The sequence below is a fragment of the Cucurbita pepo genome, chromosome 4, assembly GCF_057944985.1.
Source record: "Cucurbita pepo subsp. pepo isolate OVF chromosome 4, ASM5794498v1, whole genome shotgun sequence".
NCBI classification, from domain to species: domain Eukaryota; kingdom Viridiplantae; phylum Streptophyta; class Magnoliopsida; order Cucurbitales; family Cucurbitaceae; genus Cucurbita; species Cucurbita pepo.
Genome location: NC_141801.1, coordinates 4,535,010 through 4,555,131, shown reverse-complemented (window position 1 = coordinate 4,555,131; position 20,122 = coordinate 4,535,010). Strand labels below are relative to the sequence as shown.

Genomic DNA, 20,122 nt, shown 5'->3' with positions numbered 1-20,122 from the left:
ATTCCGTCAAGCATCATCAGTGATAGAGATGGCAGTTTCATTGGGACATTCTGGACTGAGTTATTCGGCTTCTTGGGAACAACCTTAAACATCTCCTCGAGTTATCACCCTCAAACCGATAGACAGACAGAACAGTTCAATTGCTTGCTCGAAGAATACTTACGTCACTTCGTCGGCGCTCGCCAGAAGAACTGGATACAACTGTTAGATGTCGCCCAATTTTGCTTCAATTGCCAAACAAGCTCGTCTACAGGGAAGAGTCCCTTCGAAATTGTAAGTGGACGACAACCGGCCTTACCCCATATTATTGATCATCCTTATGCAGGGAAAAATCCTCAAGCTCACAACTTTACAAGAGAATGGAAGCAGACGACAGATATAGCCCGGGCATATTTAGAGAAGGCTTCCAAGCATATGAAAAAATGGGCGGACAAGAAACGTCGCCCCCCTTCAATTCCGAGCAGGAGATCAAGTTCTTATCAAGCTGAGATCAGAACAGATCAGATTTCGCAGCCGAAAGGACCAGAGACTAGTTCGAAAATATGAAGGCCCGGTTGAAGTCCTAAAAAAGATTGGGGCTACCTCCTACCGAGTTGCACTACCCGCATGGATGAAAATCCACCCAGTAATTCATGTGAGCAACTTGAAGCCCTATCACCCTGACCCAGACGACGACCAACGGAATGCAACCACAAGACCGAGCATCGATCTAAAGCAGAAAGAAACGAAAGAAGTAGAAGAGATCCTAGCCGACAGGGTTAGGAAGATAGGAAGACCTGTACGGACGATTCGTGAATTCCTTGTCAAATGGAAGAATCTCCCTACAGAGGAAACAAGCTGGGAACGCGCCGAAGATCTGAACTCCACCGCCACCCACATCGCCAGGTTTGAAAGTAGTCGGTTGACGGGGTCGTCAACCAATTAGGTGGGGGAGGATGTCACGGTCATGCTCGTCCAGGGCATGTTGCCCATGGCCGCATGCCCATGACAAGCCAACCCTTGTCATGTCTTTTCATTCTAGTGTTTTTCTTTTTGTAATTCTAGGGCGTATGACGCCTAAAAAATATCATGTCTAGGCCTGCCAGACTTAAAATGGCTCAGAATGTACTATAGGGGATATGACTAGTTGTCAACTTCTCCCTACCCAAGGTTATATACGCTAAGCCATTGTTATCTTTCTCTTGCTTGCCTATATAACGTCTCTTTCCAAAATCTCTCTTTCTAAAATCTCTCTCTCTCCTCGTTTTCTAAAACCTTCTTTTAAAACCGAGGCTAGAGGCTCGATCGTACGTCGCTTGACCGTAGGCGACACAAGAACAAATTGGCTTAAGCTCACTTGTCGCTGGAAAGTGAGTGCCGCACAATCGCTAGTCCGCTGCCTTCGAAACTGCGATTGTGTCACAGCGCAACATATGCGTCTAGCTGGACAACTGCCACGTGTCGACTAAGGAGAGGTGCATCCTGTTTGGCGCACATGGGAACACATCGTACGCATCTAGCTGAATAGCTGCCACGTGTTGACCAAGGAGAGTTGCATCAGAAGGCCAACCCAAATCAGTGATCCGAGCCAGCATTGTGACCCACTTCGATCCAGCGTCCCGTCCCGATCTGTTGTGACCTATCCATGAACGTCATGTGCCAACGTTAGAAAATTCAAACAAAACTACATCCGTGGAGAATTGAACACATGTAGCATAGGTCATTGCAGCTAACTCGTTTGTGTCGCGTGTCACACTAAGAGCACGACTGCCCCCTGCTCAAGACGCGTGGCTATTCGTGGGTGGTCGCACGCGTGGGAGATCTGCCAGGCGCATGGAGGTGTGTGGTTGTGCATGGCGAGCTCATTTGTGCTTTGTTCCGCCTTCATTCAACTATTTTTCGTCTTGATCCAATACTGACCGTTATTTTATGTTACGATGATATTTCATGTTATGATGTATGATGTATGAAATGTATGATGATGATATGACATGATACGATGATATCTCATGCTACGATGATGTGCATGTATGAGATGTCATGTTGCATTATGATGAGTTTTCTAATAGACTACCGGTAAATGATGTTATAAATGAGAATGTATAAAGGCTCATGCATGCATATTGTGATGTCCCACATTGGTTGGGGAGGAGAACAAAACACCCTTTACAAGGGTGTGGAACCTTCCCCTAGGAGACGCATTTTAAAGTTTTGAGGGAAAGCTCGAAAGGAAAAGCTCAAAGAGGACAATATCTAATAGTGGTGTGCTTGGGCCGGTACACATGTTACCTAGATATGTGAAGAATGTGTGGGGTTGTGTCACATGAGTGATTTTAAGATGAAAAATATAGCTCTTCCCTGAAGAGGGTAGACACGAGACGGTGTGCCTGTAAGAACGCTGGCTCTGAAGGGGGTGGATTTGGTGGGGGTCCCACATCGATTGGAGAAAGAAATGAGTGCCAACAAGGACGTTGGGCCCCGAAGGGGGTGGATTGTGATGTCCCACATTGGTTGGGGAGGAGAACAAAACACCCTTTACAAGGGTGTGGAACCTTCCCCTAGGAGACGCATTTTAAAGTTTTGAGGGAAAGCTCGAAAGGAAAAGCTCAAAGAGGACAATATCTAATAGTGGTGTGCTTGGGCCGGTACACATGTTACCTAGATATGTGAAGAATGTGTGGGGTTGTGTCACATGAGTGATTTTAAGATGAAAAATATAGCTCTTCCCTGAAGAGGGTAGACACGAGGCGGTGTGCCTGTAAGAACGCTGGCTCTGAAGGGGGTGGATTTGGTGGGGGTCCCACATCGATTGGAGAAAGAAATGAGTGCCAACAAGGACGTTGGGCCCCGAAGGGGGTGGATTGTGATGTCCCACATTGGTTGGGGAGGAGAACAAAACACCCTTTACAAGGGTGTGGAACCTTCCCCTAGGAGACGCATTTTAAAGTTTTGAGAGAAAGTCCAAAAGGAAAAGCTCAAAGAGGACAATATCTAATAGCGGTGTGCTTGGGCCGGTACACATGTTACCTAGATATGTGAAGAATGTGTGGGGTTGTGTCACATGAGTGATTTTAAGATGAAAAATATAGCTCTTCCCTGAAGAGGGTAGACACGAGGCGGTGTGCCTGTAAGAACGCTGGCTCTGAAGGGGGTGGATTTGGTGGGGGTCCCACATCGATTGGAGAAAGAAATGAGTGCCAACAAGGACGTTGGGCCCCGAAGGGGGTGGATTGTGATGTCCCACATTGGTTGGGGAGGAGAACAAAACACCATTTACAAGGGTGTGGAACCTTCCCCTAGGAGACGCATTTTAAAGTTTTGAGGGAAAGCCCGAAAGGAAAAGCTCAAAGAGGACAATATCTAATAGCGGTGTGCTTGGGCCGGTACACATGTTACCTAGATATGTGAAGAATGTGTGGGGTTGTGTCACATGAATGATTTTAAGATGAAAAACATAGAAATCTCATGCATATTATAGAGATTTCATGCATATTGTATTTTCATTTTCATCGGGATATTTCTCCTTTCATGATGATGAGTACGAACGCGTACACTATGATATGATGATGATCATCATCATGCCTTGCATGATATTCGAGGGTTTTTTGTTCCTTTAGACGTTCAGCTATAGCCAAGTTGTCCGACTATGAGGGCCTAGGGGTGTGCGAGCCGCATGGTGGGCTCATGCTCGCATGTGTGGGTCGTGTGTAGAGAAGTATTACACATTCAATTGTTCGGATTAGAGGCCACCTCTATAATGGTTTTAAACAAAAGATTCCTAATCATGATTACATTTTTTTTCTTTTTTTGGTGTTACGCCCTAGAAGTTTGAATAAAAGTCACTGTTTTCTGCGACAAGGCGTCAAGGTTGTAGCTGCCATGGATTACCAAGTAGGCTCAGTTTGAGACTTGTTCAAAGCCTCTGAAAAGAAAATGTCAAATCAAACGACAAAAAGGGCTATGCATTTGATGCATGGCGAAGCTTCAACTGCCATTGTTAACCAATTAATAAAGCATTTGAACTTTACTGAAAAAGTCTATGTTCAACTTTGGATAAAAGGGAAGTCAAATGAAAAGGCCAACCAGTTGGGGCGCATTTAAGCATCAGAAACGACATCAAGTGGTGAAATTTTTGTTAGGTTTTGTTATCCCACATTTAGCTAATATTCATGACCCTTCATGACCGATTCTATTTATTTGATTTAGTCATGCCACGAGTATTATAGTTGATAGACGTGAGTTGCTTTTCTTTATTTTCAGTGATCTGTAACGCTATATAATAGTCAATTTCATTCTTCAATAGCTCATGAGATTTCTCTCAATTATTCTAATATTTTCCGTTTCCTCTTCTTAACCGGTTTGCCCCAAGACCGTTTTTAAAATAAACTTCCCAATTAAGTAATTGTTATATTATTTATTAACTTCTTCTTTACAAAGCTTTAGTGTGAATGTTGACCATTCATTTTTGTAATATAAATCATGTTAATTTATTTGGTCAACCATAAATAAATTGAAGTATGCTGAAATAGCTTCTAACTCTACACGTTACAAGTAATTATAAGTTTAGTTTGTAAATGTATAGAACAACGGTTAATTTATTTGATTGAGAGAAGAACATGACCGGTAAAAGAGAAAAACAAATTATATTTGATGCTTTAAGTTAAGACACATGTGAATTCAATAGTTTTCTTAAGCTTTCTCTGCAATGAAATTTGTAACCCTAGATTTCAGTCACCTAAAATAGCTATCATCATCTTAGTCTAAGCTCATATATGAAATGTATGTCTTAAAACCTCGGCTATTAAATAATAAAGGTTAGAATAAACATACTTTATCATTAGTGTTTCAAGCATAATTCAGAAATGAAAATGAAAAAGAAAATGAAATAATTTAAGATATGAAATGAATAACAACCTATCCTAACCTAAGTCTAGGAAAATTAAATATGCTTCCTTTGCACGTGTCATGGTCTCTATTTCGCGATGCCATAGTCAACCATACATGGGCGACTTACCTTTACCTGAAAAATGATGTGGCATACAACCTGAGTATAGTATTTCAGTAAGTGACCCCACTATTGGGGGGTCATGCATAATGCAAACACATGCAATAAATGCTAGGACCTATCACTATCTCATCCTAGGGTTGACCTTCAGTCCAGACTAACTTGGATGTGTAGCACATCCCTAAACACGACTCACATGTGCAAGTGTGAATCTCCAGGCGGTAGATGAGATCGACACTATGGTAGATGAGATCGTGTTGGAGATGGTGGATGGGGAGAAGGAAGAAGATATGATAGACATTGTTAATGAATAAACCTTGGCTCCGATACCATGTTAGGTTGAATGGCACTGTGACCTATTATATGAGTCACAACCTCAGGTATTTATAGATGTGTAGAATGAGGATTACAGGACTTTGATCCATGGTAACAAACCAAGGAATTAGTATGCATAGATATGACCTATTTTACCTTTAACCCTCATCATCTCAAGTGTGGAGGAGAGGTGAACAGAGGCTAGAGGACAACTAGTCCGAACTAACTGAAGAAGTGACGGAGAAAAAGAATAAAAGACTCTCGGGAAGAGAGAAATGAGATCTGAAAAAACAGCCTGAAGACAAGCGAAGAAGACGACCCATCCATAGACCCATAGTAATCGACTTAGTAGGCTCGGCCCAAACACTGCAGATGCAACCCACAGCGATCGGCCCACATTTTGAACCGCGACCAACACACCCATGAAAGTAACCCGAAACTTGCACGTCAACCTGTCTTGCGACCCGTACGCGTGTTAGCTCCCTCCACCTACATGTTTCCTGTCTAAAGCCAGACTTCCCGTGGCTCAAGTTGACATTTTTGACGCCGCTCCTTTTGTTTGGGACCCTCCGAAGTTGAATTTGACCTTATTTAAGGTAATTAAGGTCAGTATGATATTTGAATTCAAATTAAATTGAGCTAAGAAACTAGAATTACTAAAGAAATTAGGTGATTGTTCTAATAGGGCGAACACCTCGACGATACTTGGAATAACTTTGAGGGATGAAATCCACTAGATTTGAAATTAGGGAGAATGGCAGCTAAGGCCATCCAAGTAAGTGGTCTTACTATTGTTTCGGTGGAAAAACTTGTCTTATGTATGATAACACGTGACCAATGATCCTTGCACGTATCCTTTATGTTTATGTAGTATGATGATGTATGATAATTGTGCATGATGTTATGATGATGTGAGTTAGTATAATAGTGATGTTATATTATGATGTTATAATATTACAATGTTATGATGATCATCATATCATCATAATGTTATAACATTATCATAATAACATGATGACGATGATGCATGATGACATAAGATGTATGATGACGATATGATTCAATATGATGATATTTATATTAAGATGATGTGCATGTACGAGATGTCATGTTGCATTATGATGAAGTGTTTTCTGAGACAAAATAGATGTTAATGTTGATGAGTATATGAAGGCTAATGTATGCATGTTACCTAGGGTAATATGTAAATGATGTACAAGGTTGTGTCACACGAATAATTTAAGATGAAAACTATAGGGATATCATGCATATTGTGTGGCCCCTTCATGTGTCGTATTTTATGATTGTTATGACGTGAACTATATTATGTAATGTTATGGCTTATGTTATGTTATGTCATTGACTACGTGATAGTTATGATTTATATTATGCTATGATATGGCATGCATAACATGATAGAATGATTTTTTTTTTCAAGATTGTGAAATGTTGATAGGGCAAGAATATGTTTCATGAAAACGTTTATGAAAGAATGAATGCACGATCTACATATTATATGATTTAAAGCTATGGGAACCTTATGCATTTTTATGTTTCATTTTCATCGAGACACTTCCCCACTGTGATTAGTACGGAAGCGTGCCTTACAACATTTTTGTTCTCCATGATGTTATGATATGGTATTGTACACTTCACAATATTATGTGGGCTCCTTTCCCTTCATGGTTCCAGCAGCGTTAGTGTGCGCTAGCTAAAAGGCAGGCTCAAGGATACGCATACTCCGATAGTAGGTCCATGTGCGCGTACGTGGGCCATGTGTAGAGAAGTACTACACATCCAATTTTAGTTCGAGCAGGAAAGTAGAGTTCAAGGTTAAGAAAGGAAACGACTTTTATGAAAGGATTGTTGGGATATGGAGCCCGGTGCCTAAGTAGAGATATATATGGTAGATATTTTGTAAAGATTTGATGAAGATATATTTGTTAGATTATATCCGGTAGATTTAAATCTTTGGGAGCTATATTTAGTAAATTGAAACTATATATATATATATGACAGTGCATCTAAATGTACTTTTCTTCCTCCTCTATATTCTATCTTGTTATACATACCTGAAGTCATCAATAAAAAAAACTCTTTATCCAATATTCCTCAAGTGTGTGCGTTGTTGAGCAATCCTAACTATTGGTATCAGAGCTAACAACTAGTATCGATCAATAAAAAAACCCTTTATCCAATATTCCTCAAGTGTGTGCGTTGTTGAGCAATCCTAACTATTGATATCAGAGCTAACAACTGGTATCGATCCTAACAAGGATAAGTCTTTTAGTGATTAAGTATATATGCATTCCTAACCTCAATAGTGGGTTACTTATTGAGTATTTCTTAAAATACTCAAGCCACGTGCTACTGATGAGACTAAAGTTAGGATTTCCCAAAAAAGTCAAACTTTTTGGGGTAGGGAGTTAAAAGACGGTTTCAAGACTTGATTCCTTCTTCAAAGTTGTGTAACTTCTCATCAAAAAGTTTTAGGAACAGATAAGAGGCGACAAGTTTGAGTGTAGGAAGAGAATTTCTTTGTTTCAGATTGTGCAATAACGCGTGTAGGTTGTAGCTGCCATTGTTAACCAAGTAGCCTCAGTTTGAGCTTTGTTAAAAAGCCTTCTTATTATTTTGAACTAAAAGAAAATGTCAAACCAGGTAGCCTCACTTCAATGCATGCCCAGTTGACATTTCTCCCAATTCACTTCACAACAATAATACTTAACAAACTCACACTAATCCCTTGTTACGTACATTATTGGGAAGCTCTGCCTTCAACTTTTATACTTTGAATAAAAGCGGAACTTAAATGAAAATGCCTAAAAGTTAGGCATATAAAGCCATGAGAAAGGCCTTCAAGTGGGGCGGCATTCAATATGCACCCTTACTATACACTATAAATCATGTTAATTATTACACCTTCTTAACTATATACCTTATACGTGATTGATTATACTTTTACTTTTACAAATGTACGATGTCTTTGCTCAAATTTAAACCTTAAAATGGACACCGCCTTTATTTGATCGAGGGAAGAACATGACCTAAAAAAAATAAAAAACTTACACGAATGTTGTGTTTGCCACACCAACTTTGATGTTTAAGTTACCGCATAGAATTTGGGTATAGTAAGGATTTAAAGTATGATGAATGACTTACCCTCATTCGACTCAAGATAGGTATTTATATGAGAACTCTTAAGAGTTTGTTATGCATTCTTCCGTGAATCAAATCGAATCCAATCCAATAGAGTTCTACTAGTGCATGCGCAAGGCTTATAAAATTTACAACTTCAATTTAAAAAGAGAGACAAGAATATGTTTCTTACGATTGAAATCATAATTAAGAACGTTATTACACTTGAAAGAATGACACGAGACTAGATAAAATGTGAAATAGAATACAATGGGAAATAATTATAATGAAGATTGAAATTACATAACAAATGAATAACAAAGGAATAAATTCTTTTTTGAGATAGAAGTTATTAATTAGTTGACTGCACCACAAATATTTCTTATTTGCCCTTCCAAACCAGTGAGAGGTTCAATGTCTCCCATTTTAATCATTGCAGTTGCAAAGTCAGATTTGAATGCGGTTGGATTCCTACTGTACTCTGTCACAATACTGTCAGTCGATCCTCCGTTAAAGAGTACTTGATCTGTTTCAAGCAGTCCCTTCCTTTGTATAAGATTCTTGAAGTAGTTATTGTCAAAAGAATTTGGTGTGACTAAATCAAGTGGTGCTAATTTTTCGTCCCCTCCAGATGTGGGGCAAGTTCTACGACGAGTGCTAGCAAATCCCGTGTCAATATTAGTTTGGTTATGTATCCTGTTGCGGAAAAGAAAGCATTGAGCTTGTCCTATGGTGTGAGAACCTGCGATAGAGTTAGAATATATATTTTTAATAAATATAGTATTTACTAAAAAAAAAATTACAAATACAAATATACGAGATTTAGTTACCTGAAAGTGCTACCATATCTCTTGCACTAAGTCCTTTGTTTGAGAAAATTGAGATAAGTCTATCGAGGCTTTCTTGAAAGTGTGGAAGCTCGCTTTCGGCTAGAGTTTTGCTTGCAGTAGTAGAATCTCTTCTCCCGAGCTTTACCGTCCAAGATGGACCACCGACCTGCATTTTGATATAAATAGTATTACAAAAATGTCACCATATAATTAGAATCAACTTGGATGCGTAATTAGAAAAAAAATACTTACCGAAAAAGAAGCATCTCTTGCGGCCACAGCAAGAATATCTGCACAAGATACAACACCAGGACATGACTTCTCAACTTCAGTCTTAGCTTTGTGTATCACTCCATATCCTCTTGCAGAGTTTCTATTAGGCGCTGCGTTTTGTTCGCCTGTCATAGAGGGTGTATCATCGAGCAATATGGATGCATCACAACCTTGAACGAAGCAGTCATGAAAATGGAGGCGAATGAGAGAGGCGGCCATTCGACGCTCTTGAGAAACTGCTTGCCTAATAACCGTTCTAATAGTAGTGAGGGCAGTAGGACAAGTTTGATCGTAGAAAGTAGAGGAAAGTTGGGCGTCACAAGCTATCCCCAAAAGCAAGAGCAGCAACCACACGAAAGCAACTACTCGGGGCAACGCCATTTGTAATCGGGAGAGAAGAAAGAGTTTGATTTTGAGATATTAAAAAGAAAAGGATGGAAGAAAGGTGATTTTGAGAGATGAAGATGGGAAGGGTGTTATTTATACACTTGAGAACAGAAAGGAATGAGTCGCCATAGTTAAGCATGCAAAGGTCAACTTTGGTGCTTTGGATAATAAGAAATTGTCAAACAAAAAACGGCGGCGGTCAACTTTATAGCAATCTGCGAAGCTTCATGGAATGTTAGCCTAAGGGACATTTTCGTCATTTATGTTTTTTTTTTAAATTGGAAAACTGACTAGTGTATATTTTGTAACTTAAAGAGAGAAAAAATAAAGAAGAAAAAATAAAAGAAAAGAGAGAAAATCTAAAAAAACGATTCTTAATCTTCTGATTTAGCAAGTTCAAGACGTTGATTAGTCGAGCATTCTTGACAAAAATGACTCAAAACGTGATTTTCCATAAATCTTGACATTAGGATCACTGAAAATGGTTAAGAATCAAAGTAGAACTGAAGTACATTTTATATTTTATTGCCACGATCATCGTTTTAAAACTAAATTTAATTTTTATAAAAATTGTGATTAAATTGTAACAAAATTTTACTATCTCAATGAATTTAAATTTTGTTTGCATTTTCTTACGGGCTAAGTGTAACACCCGATTTATGTACAAAGGATGTAACGAATAAAAGAGGGTTAAAAGGTAAAATTCAAGATAAATCATTAATATGTATAAATTGAAAAAGTAACCCTAAAATGGTGAAGAAATAGACCACGTCAAAGAGGGTAAAATTCAAGATGCCTCTTCTATAGACCACGTCAAAATTTGATTTTAGTCTCCTTAGGTTTAGAAGAAGAAGATCTACCGATCTGGTGAAGAAATAGATTTTTTAAACTACAAAAGCTAATCCACGAAACTTGTTTTCCCTAGGTTGAATTATGATATGGGTCTTATGTCATTAGCCTAAGAAAAGTTAATGAAAAAAGTTGTTGAAGAAGTCGAGAGGAGCTCCAAACGAAGAGCAACTTGGAGTTGGATTTTATAGGTGAACTAGTATCGAGCAAGCTACTCTGGCTCAACATCTTTTGGTGGTGTTTTAACAAAATTAGTTGAAAGTTGTCTCAAAACATCCATGGTGCATAGGAGTAAAACATTTGTGAAGAAATCGAGTTGAAATAGACACTAGATTAATAGGAAAACGAAGATGACGTGGCAACTTTAGAATTGGCCACGTCATCCCCTTCAGAATTGCTCACTGTTTAGACCGATTCACCTAGTTTTAGAGTGGTTCCCTGTAATACTCGAAGAAAGAGAAATAGAAAAAAAAAAAAAAAAAAAAAAAAAAAAAAAAAAAAAAAAAAAAAAAAAAAAAGGAAAAGTCGAGAGGGGCAAATAGGTAAATTTGCCCCTCCAACCACCTAAGGGGTCCAAACGAAACCCCATCCATAGTCCTGCAAACGAGAGATAGTGAGAGAAAGGGGTAGAGAGAACCTAGAGAGAGGAGAAAGGATGAACCGCCGGAAGACTCACCGAAAACTACCGTCGGAGTCTATTCCGGTGAAGATCATGATGCAAGGAGGTGAAGATCATGCAGAGAGACTTTCTTGGAAGGGAAAAGAGAATGTGGGTGGCCGGAGTCCCATTTTTCATCAAGAAGTCGGAAAACCCGCAAGGTAAGGATATTGAACGTTTTCTCAGATCTACGATTTTCCTTTGTGAATCAAGATCTGAAATCTTGATATATTCATCTAGGAACAACTCTACGCATGATCTGTGAAGAAGTTTGGCCGAGACCTCAACCCGAAGGCGGAGATCCGAGAGTCGTCCGAGAACGGTGAGCGAAATTCTGACCTTCTTAACTCGTCCAGTAGTTAAGCGAAAATTACGAAAAAAAATACGAGGACGTAGCCCGTAACACGATCTAAAACTTTGCCAAAGGAATCATGTCGATCCGATCTACGGATCGAAAGATATGAAAATCGGAAAAGAGGGTTGTGTTTCGGTTTTCAGAGGGCAGAGAAGAAAGAAGAAGAAAAAAAAAAAAAAAAGAGTCGGCCGGCGAGCGGTGGACGGCGGCGACAGGCGCCGGACACGCGTCGACCATCGGCTGGAGCAACGCAGCTCCAGCGAGGCGTCGACACGTGTCGCCCGCAAGCCGGGCCGAACCGCGACGCGAGCCGAGCCGACCGGACCGGCCGACCCGCGACAACGCGGAGGCGGGCGCGCGTGCAGCCTGCGACTGGCGCCTTCCCGCGTGCGTGGAACGGCCAATTTGGCCCGGTTGTTTTCTGTTTTCCCGATTTTTGTCTCGGTTCCAGTTCTAATACTATTTTTTACGTGAATAGGGACTTAAATTAGAGAAATCAGTATTTTTGGACACCTCACGGGCAAAGAAACGCTAGCGAAAGGGCACGCGTCAACCAGGTAAGTCACTACCCGGTATTTAGAAAGAAATACTTGTAGGGTTCGCTTGGATGGTAGGTATGCATGTTAGTAATTTTGTCTTAAATTAGCTCTCCATGAATGAGATTAATTAGATGGATTGTTATGATGTGTTGGGTGAATTATCTGAGTGTTGCTTGTATGCCTTAAGCTTCCGTTGTACGTATGCATGCGTCTAATTTATGTTAGAATTGTGTATGCCGGGTTTCGGGTGCTTGATGGACGAATTCGCCCCATTGAGCGAACTTCGTGCTCTGGGTGCTTGATGGAGGTCATCGCCCCGTTGAGCCGGTATGCCTGGTTTGCACAATTTACATACTATGATGTTAGAAGAAGATTGCATGCACCCTCTGTTAATTGCTAGGGCCCATTTCTATGATAAGATTAGGGAATTTCTATTTGGAGCGATATGCCGCTCTAGTCAGACTTAATTTTTCCCTAGAAACATAGCGGTTTACCACGGCAAGAAAGTACCTAGGAGTGTTCATAAATTGCTAGCGTAAGAACGGTATCTATAGCTTCGTGGGAGGACCAAGGGTCCCTGATCAGTCCTTACTGCTCTTAGCCATTTCGCATGGGAAATGTGTCCCCGCGTCGTACAGCCCATTAGCTGCATGGGAACGGGTTGGGTCGCGCCCCCCATAGGAGGACTATATGGGCGTAGGGGTATTCAGCACACCCCTAGGCTAGATACCATGTAGTCCTAGATAGCCATGTAGAGGTAGCGCCTCATAGAGAGATACCGACCATATCAGCTTGGCATAAGGAACCTCTAGGTGACTCTAATGAAAGGACGACGAACCGGTGAAACCCAAGGGGCAAGCCCCAAGAGACTAAGGTTAGAACCCGACGTCCTAGAACCGAATTAGGAAACCATGGGAGTTCTGTTAAATTAAGATGCGAAGAGAGCCTACAAGTAGGTGGCTTACTAAGTATAATTTTTATACTCATCCCGTTCTCCTTTATTTTTCTCAGGTGTTCGCTGGCTGCTGGTCGAGGTAGAGGAGAGTTTGAGAGCTGTACAGTCACAGAGGGGTCGTTCCGGAGCGTCAGTCCCTTTTCGGTCTTTTAGAGTCTTTTGTATTTCATTTTATATTTGCAATTTCTTTTGTAATAATTAACAAACAAAATTTCTCTCTTTTGTTTTAATTCAAAGTATTTTTATCTTTTTACTTTGGTTTTCTTTTCTTTTATTTTCCTTTTGTTTGTTTTCGATTTCGTCTTTTTGGTCACGATTCGGTTTTTCGAAGCCTCGAAAATCGGGTCGTGACATTCCCATAATAATTTTCTATATTCTAGAAAATATACTCAATTTGGGACATACCCAAGAATTTTGAGAAAAAGTTAGCTTCGAGAGGGTCGTAAAAAGTGATCCCGAACACAATCGATGAATTCAAAAAAGCGTAGGTCTCACGCAATTTGGCAACGAAAGAAACTACTTGAATAGGAGAAATCACAGGCGATTTGAGCATGTTGAGTATGTTATATGCATGTTCACATTTTATTAATGTATGATTTAGGGTATGGGAACTCGTTTCTACCCAGTATTACTATTGGATGATGTTGTATACTTTTGAATGCACATTATGGTAATGTTAGATCATGAACTGTTGTTCTACGTTATTATGGTCCTAGGACCTAGTTTTGGAGTCCACAGATCATTGGGTTGATCTGGTATCTTGTCAGACAATTAGGGCACAATCTCTATTTGTGAACTAGCCTAGAGAGGTTAGGGCTACTTGATACACAGAGTTTAATTGTCATCAATTGGGAATCACATGAGTCATAGAGGGTATACTCTTGGGGTAACTTTGGTTATGCCTAGTGGGGAGTCTTGACCTTATATTGTTCTACCCAAGAAGGGGTGTGAACAAGCAGTATACTATTTCCATCGGAAAAGGCGAGACAGTTACTGTTCTAACCCAAGGAAAGCATTGAACAACCAATTTACTATTTCTGCTTGAAAAACACGATGTGATAAGTAGTTTATTGATCTTAGGAATAGGTAGTTATTGCATGGTGTCACTATTGCACTCTTATGACAATGAGACAACGATTGTGCAGCATTTGTTCTAATCCAGCAAACAAGATAATCGTATGAAAATCGTAAGTTGTAGAAAATTTGGACGTATGATCAAGTCTCAGTCACATTTGAGAGAAAGTGTTTTAGAAAACGTGAGTGAGAAAATGCATAGAAAATAATTTTTAAGAATGTAGTGTTATAGGTTAAAAGAAAATAAGCAACAACCAAAACTTGATAGCATATAATTCGGGTATGAAGAATGGACGGCTACTCACATCTCCTATAGTACATTTTGAGACATTTCACCACTGGCACACATAGACATAATTTTGGTGAACAATCATACATTCTGTATTAACATGACATGAACAGTAAAAACCTATGTATACATGAAAGCAAGTAAAAAGGGTTTGAAACGAACACGTCCTGGACAAACATAACTGGGACATCCGACACGCAGCCACAGACAACACGTCTTGAACAAGTATGACCATGACACCCCACACCTAAGTCACACACAAAACTGTTTGTAGCTAAGATAAGAGTTAGACTATTATAATATTTTTCATAAATTCATTCCTCCCAAAACAATTTAGTAGTCAATATGGGTCAACTTTGGCTACATGAAAATGGACCAATAAGAAAAAATGTTATTTTTTAAAATATAATATTGACAATTTTTTATTTTCTATAACATGTATCATTTAAATTATTTATTATTCCTATTAGTATTATTATTATTTTTTGTAACAACATTGTAGTTGAAGAAGTTAAAAAAAATATATATTTATCCTCTCGATTAATTTAACCTAATAGAATCGTGATACACATGTCAGTTTAACTCACACGATTCCACGTCCGCTTTGAGATAAACCCATATCGACCTAAAGAAAAAGAATTGTGTTCCAAAACCCATAATTCTAATGTAAAATTGGAAATTGAGGAGAATAATCTCGAGTAATATTAGGTTCAGTTTTCTGTAACACCTGATTAGACCTAACACAAAGTCTTTCTTAGTTAACTCTAGAAATATAGTAACTCGAGATGAGCTTCAGTTAAATCCGAACCATCCAAAAAAAACTAGTTTGAAATGGTGGTTAGGCAAATCAAGAGAAAAAAAAAAACATATTATCCATTGGAGATGGTATGGGCAGGAGTTCATGTTACTCAATTATTGTCGGTCTCAAAGACGATAAACCCAACAAATTCCATCAAAATTACAATTGGAATTATTTTCCAAAAAAATAAATCAATACAAAAACTCCCTTTAATTTCTTAACAAAAAAAGACAGCCAACATCCCCACATCGCCGCCGCCAGATGGTTTCAAGGGTAAAAACCGACGAACGGAATCGGAGTCCGAGAGGTCGTCGTCGTCGGCCGTTGCGGCGGCTGAGATACCTGATGGATTACCTCGCCGACGGATTCAGCGACGACGACGACGAAATGGATGGCCAATCTCAGCAGCTCCAAGTAGAGTTCGAATCTCTGAATCGCCATTTTGAAGCTTTTTTTTTTTTTTTTTCTCTTTTTTTGTTTCCGTCAATTTTCCGCGTCGCTCTGTTCTCTAATTTCTTCTATGCCTCAACTCTTTTCTCTCTATATTTATAGTCGTGGAAAATGGAGGGTCCTGTTCTTAATATTATTATATTTTATTTTATGAAAAATAAATAAATGTATTTCATTTTTAAAATATGTCTTAAAATCATGTGTTATTTTATGTAACACTTTATGGTTGTTTATTTAATTAACTAATATTAAGAAAGCCAATTGTTAAGTGACTTTTTTTTATTTTTCTTTAAAATGGAAAATATTAAAGAAATAAATAAATAAAATAAAATAAAAAAGATTTATTTTTATTTATTTTTATTTTATTTTTGGGTTAAGACGAAGGGACAATTATTCACATGTTTGGAGGTTAATTTGGCTTTAGGAGCATTCCAAGAGACACCGCCCTTTCTCTCTCCTTATCCCAATCTCTCGCTCTCTCTCTCTCTCTCTCTCCATATCTCTCTCGAATTAAAATGGTTTTTAATAATAAATATTTCTGGTTTAGATTGAAAATGTATAAACATCCAAATTTTTCTTTCTTTTTTTAATAATAATTTTCATGCATTTTTTTATTTTTTATAATACATTATTCTAACTAATATCCTGTTTTTATTTTTTATTTTCAACTTAAAAAATTGTTTTTATTATTTTTATTAAAATGAATGGATATCATTGAAATTTGAAAAGAGATAAAAAGTCAAATTTAATTTTAAAAATTATGGTTCATTTGATTTTTTATTTATTATTTTAAAATATTAAGTCAATAATTACTATCCACACGTAGACTTCCTTGTTTTTTTTTTTTAATTGAAGACGAAAAAAATAGCATTTAATTCTTTTTAGATTAATTATTACAAAAAAAAATACACAATTTTTAAACACCTTAAAACAAATGATTTTCTAACCAAATCTTTTTTTTTTTTTTTTTTTTTTATCTTTTCAAAATTTAACTTAATTTTCTAAAAAACTTCTTCCATTTTCATGATTTTAGGGTCTTATTAGATATATAATTTAATTATTGCATTTATGATTTACTCGGTATAAAATGATATTTAAAATTTAAAATTTAGAGATTTATAAAATATTTATTTTTATTTTAAATTAATAAGAACGACAATTCTCTACACTAGTATGATATTTGTATCGTTTTCATGGATTTTTCTATTAGCTTCATTCAAAATGTCTGATATCAATAAAAATATTGTATCTTTTCAGTCAATATGAAATTTTATTTACATTCTTGATTATATTTTTACACGACTATGTTTAAACAATATTTTAATAATAATAATAATTCAATATATATATTTGGAAATGAAAGGAATATTCCTTCAAACTACATGAACGTGATGAATTAAAAGTATATATATATAATCTAAGTCTTTGTTCTTATCCAAATGCAAAGGAATTTAATATTTTTTTTTAAAAAAAAAAAAGAAAAAACAAGAAGTAGTAGGAGGCATGCTCCAATGCATGGGGTGAGAGAGCCTTGGTTTTCCATTTTTTTTTTATAATAAAAATAAATAAATAAAAGCAAGAGTTGGCATTTTCAAGCTCAATTAATAAATAATGGAAGTCTTCTAATACCTAAACGATTTTCAAATTGAAGATTTAAATTTATTTTTAATAACATTTTTCAAATAGAATTTGAGAGCAAGATGTAAATTAATACCTTTCTTTTCGAGTCCTTTGTTCGATATTTGAGGATTTACTAATCTATTGGCACGATGAAGTTTAGAGCATGACTCTGATACCATGTTAGACGAACACGACTCTCCACAATGGTATGATATTGTCCACTTTAAGCATAAGCTCTCATGGGTTTGCTTTGGGCTTCCCCAAGAGGTCTCACACTAACGGAGATAGTATTCCTCACTTATAAACTCATGATCATTCCCTAAATTAGCACAACTTTCATCATCCAACAGAGACAATTATTAATTTAAGATTTTTGTTGATGATTTTTTACTAATTTTTAATGTCAATTAGGGATTAATTTCTAAATAGTTTGAATTTTTATTTTCTTTAAATAATAATAAAGTTGTAAATTTAGTCTTGGTTTTAAAAGTTAGGATAAATAAAATCATAAAAATTAAAAGTTGTAAAATTAAAAATAAATAAATAAATAAATAAAATCGTAAACAAGTTGATGGGCTTAAAATCATAAAAATAGTATCATACCATTGAGCATGCTTCACTAGAGCCCTCTCCTTAGACAGTGAAGGTGTGACCATAGCTTGATCCTTTTTCGGTTTCCTTCGAGTCCAAGGTTTACTGGTTTGCCCCGACTCTTCCACGTTCTTGACTTTGTAAGTATACTTGTCCGGCCATAAAGACAACTTAGAGTGTGGTCACATAATCTTGATAACCATGTGCTACGACTGGGCTTGAGCCTGTCCTCTAAAGTCCACATCAAATTGTCATCTCTTAGGCAATTTTTTTTATTGGGAATATCTGACACTCCATAACTCTTAAATGGCATAGCACGCCTTTCGCGCTCCTCAAAGTTTGTAAGTTTGAACTTAGCCTCAAAAGACTAACCAAAATCTTGCAGCCATGATCTTCCTAACTTGTCTCTCAAGGTTGGTGAATCTTATGTCTTCTAATGCCAACTTATCCAAAATTTTCTTACGATAATGGTCTGCTTGTGGGGTTTCTAATTCCTTTAGTGGTCGCGTTTACCTAAGTGTACTATATTTTCTAGGCCTACTACGTGATCTGCACTGGGCTTAAAGTACCTTAGTGCCCAAATCCATGGGTTGAATATCTAGCCCTCTCCAATGTTAGCTCTCTAACTTCCTAAGGTTAGTGTGCTTATCTTGTGACCTCTTTCGGTCTTCTCACCATCTCTAAATACTATAACTCAAAATCTAGTATCATCTTATAGGGTTAACGTTCACTCTTTACCACCCAAGTACCTTACCATAACTAAAAATCTATATCACATAACCCAAAACATACAACAAATGCATAAAAGTCTTACAACATATCATATAATACTAAGCAGGGATAGATTGCATATCTAGTTGCGGTGAGGCATGCTATCAAGCTGAGTAACATAGGTGTACGACTCTCGGTCCTAAGAAAAGTTTACAAAACTTAAAATCTGATTGTTTTTTGCATGACTCAATTTTTAGGCTTCAAATCTCAAATTCTGACCTAAGACAAAGTTCAGAAACAAATAAAATAAAAAGATTAAAATAAAAGATAAAAATCTGATAAAATTTAAATCGAAATATAGCTACTTACTTGGTTGTCATGCGTCTTCTTGAGTTCGCTTTTATGCCAATAGAATGCTCCAAATTTCTCAAAAGCCTTAGATCAAGTAGAATTAAGTACTTTAAGGTAAGTACTGAAACCAAAATGAGAAACAGTGAAAATGAGCGAAAAGCAATAGACCATGCGCCCTCACATGTGATGGGGCAATCTCACGCACGCGTCCACACGTGCATAATCACAGGCGAGCAGTGCACGAGTAGGCAGGTAACATGTGATCAACGCTTGGTTGTAAATCCCGATAAGTTAACCCAATACGAGTTCTTCCAGTATGTTTTGTCCTTACTCACATACATCTCATAGGAAGTCACCCAACATAGAATTGCTCCAAGCAAACAACGTTTAACCATGAAATTCATATGATTGAGCCACTGAAGAAAAAAAAAAAAAAAAAAAAAAAAAAAAAAAAAAAAAAAAAACATCTTGTTAATATAGGTAGTAATTTTCATTTCCTTTAAACCTTTGTTAATCATCCTATCCTTTAGATCGCTCTCATTCGAATGTGATCTTGCCTCATTCATGTACCCCTCCTTTACGCAGGTATCACAAAAGTTTTTGCGAGTTTTTCATCTTTTTACTCCATCTCCTCTAACGATGTTGAATCTTCTATTCTTTTACAAATTCTCCAATCTATGACTCGAACATAAGGTCAAGACTTACAAGAACATCTTGAAAAAAATTCTTTTAAGTGAATCAAGATGGAGAAATCTAGTGAAAATTTTCATCCTACAGAGAAAAAAAAAAAAGTTGGATGATGAAAGTCCGACTAATTTAGGGAATGATCATGAGTTTATAATTAAAGAATACTATATCCATTGATGTGAGGCCTTTTGGTAAGCCCAAATTAAATCCACCTGAGCTTGTGTTCAAAGTGGACAATATCATACTATTGTATAGAGTCTGTAAATG

At 37.4% G+C, this 20,122-nt stretch overlaps 1 protein-coding gene and 1 long non-coding RNA gene across 3 annotated transcripts; one reads left to right on the top strand and one right to left on the bottom strand.

Annotated features, from left to right (window-relative positions):
- Positions 1-8,757: 8,757 nt before the first annotated feature.
- Positions 8,758-9,996, bottom strand: LOC111792768 (lignin-forming anionic peroxidase-like). The gene is made up of 3 exons (XM_023674350.2): positions 9,520-9,996; positions 9,268-9,433; positions 8,758-9,179 (listed from the first exon to the last, which is right to left on the bottom strand). Exons 1-3 carry the CDS (start codon positions 9,919-9,921, stop codon positions 8,794-8,796), a joined length of 954 nt encoding a protein of 317 aa, XP_023530118.2. The 5' UTR covers positions 9,922-9,996; the 3' UTR covers positions 8,758-8,793.
- A 1,249-nt stretch (positions 9,997-11,245) lies between these two features.
- LOC111796941 (uncharacterized) lies at positions 11,246-13,536 on the top strand. Of its 2 annotated transcripts, XR_015420624.1 has the most exons (4): positions 11,335-11,595; positions 11,675-11,756; positions 12,268-12,346; positions 13,340-13,536. It is a non-coding gene; the product is annotated as an uncharacterized LOC111796941 (long non-coding RNA). The 2 variants fall into 2 exon arrangements; XR_015420623.1 differs by lacking the exons at positions 12,268-12,346; positions 13,340-13,536 and having other exon boundaries at positions 11,246-11,595; positions 11,675-11,947.
- The last annotated feature ends 6,586 nt before the right edge of the window (positions 13,537-20,122 follow it).

Coding starts and splice junctions, on each gene's coding strand:
- LOC111792768 (XM_023674350.2), bottom strand. CDS start 9,921: ATGGCGTTGCCCCGAGTAGTTGCTTTCGTGTGGTTGCTGCTCTTGCTT. Junction 9,434..9,519: donor CAAGAGATGCTTCTTTTTCG/GTAAGTATTTTT, acceptor ATCAAAATGCAG/GTCGGTGGTCCATCTTGGAC. Junction 9,180..9,267: donor AGATATGGTAGCACTTTCAG/GTAACTAAATCT, acceptor ACTCTATCGCAG/GTTCTCACACCATAGGACAA.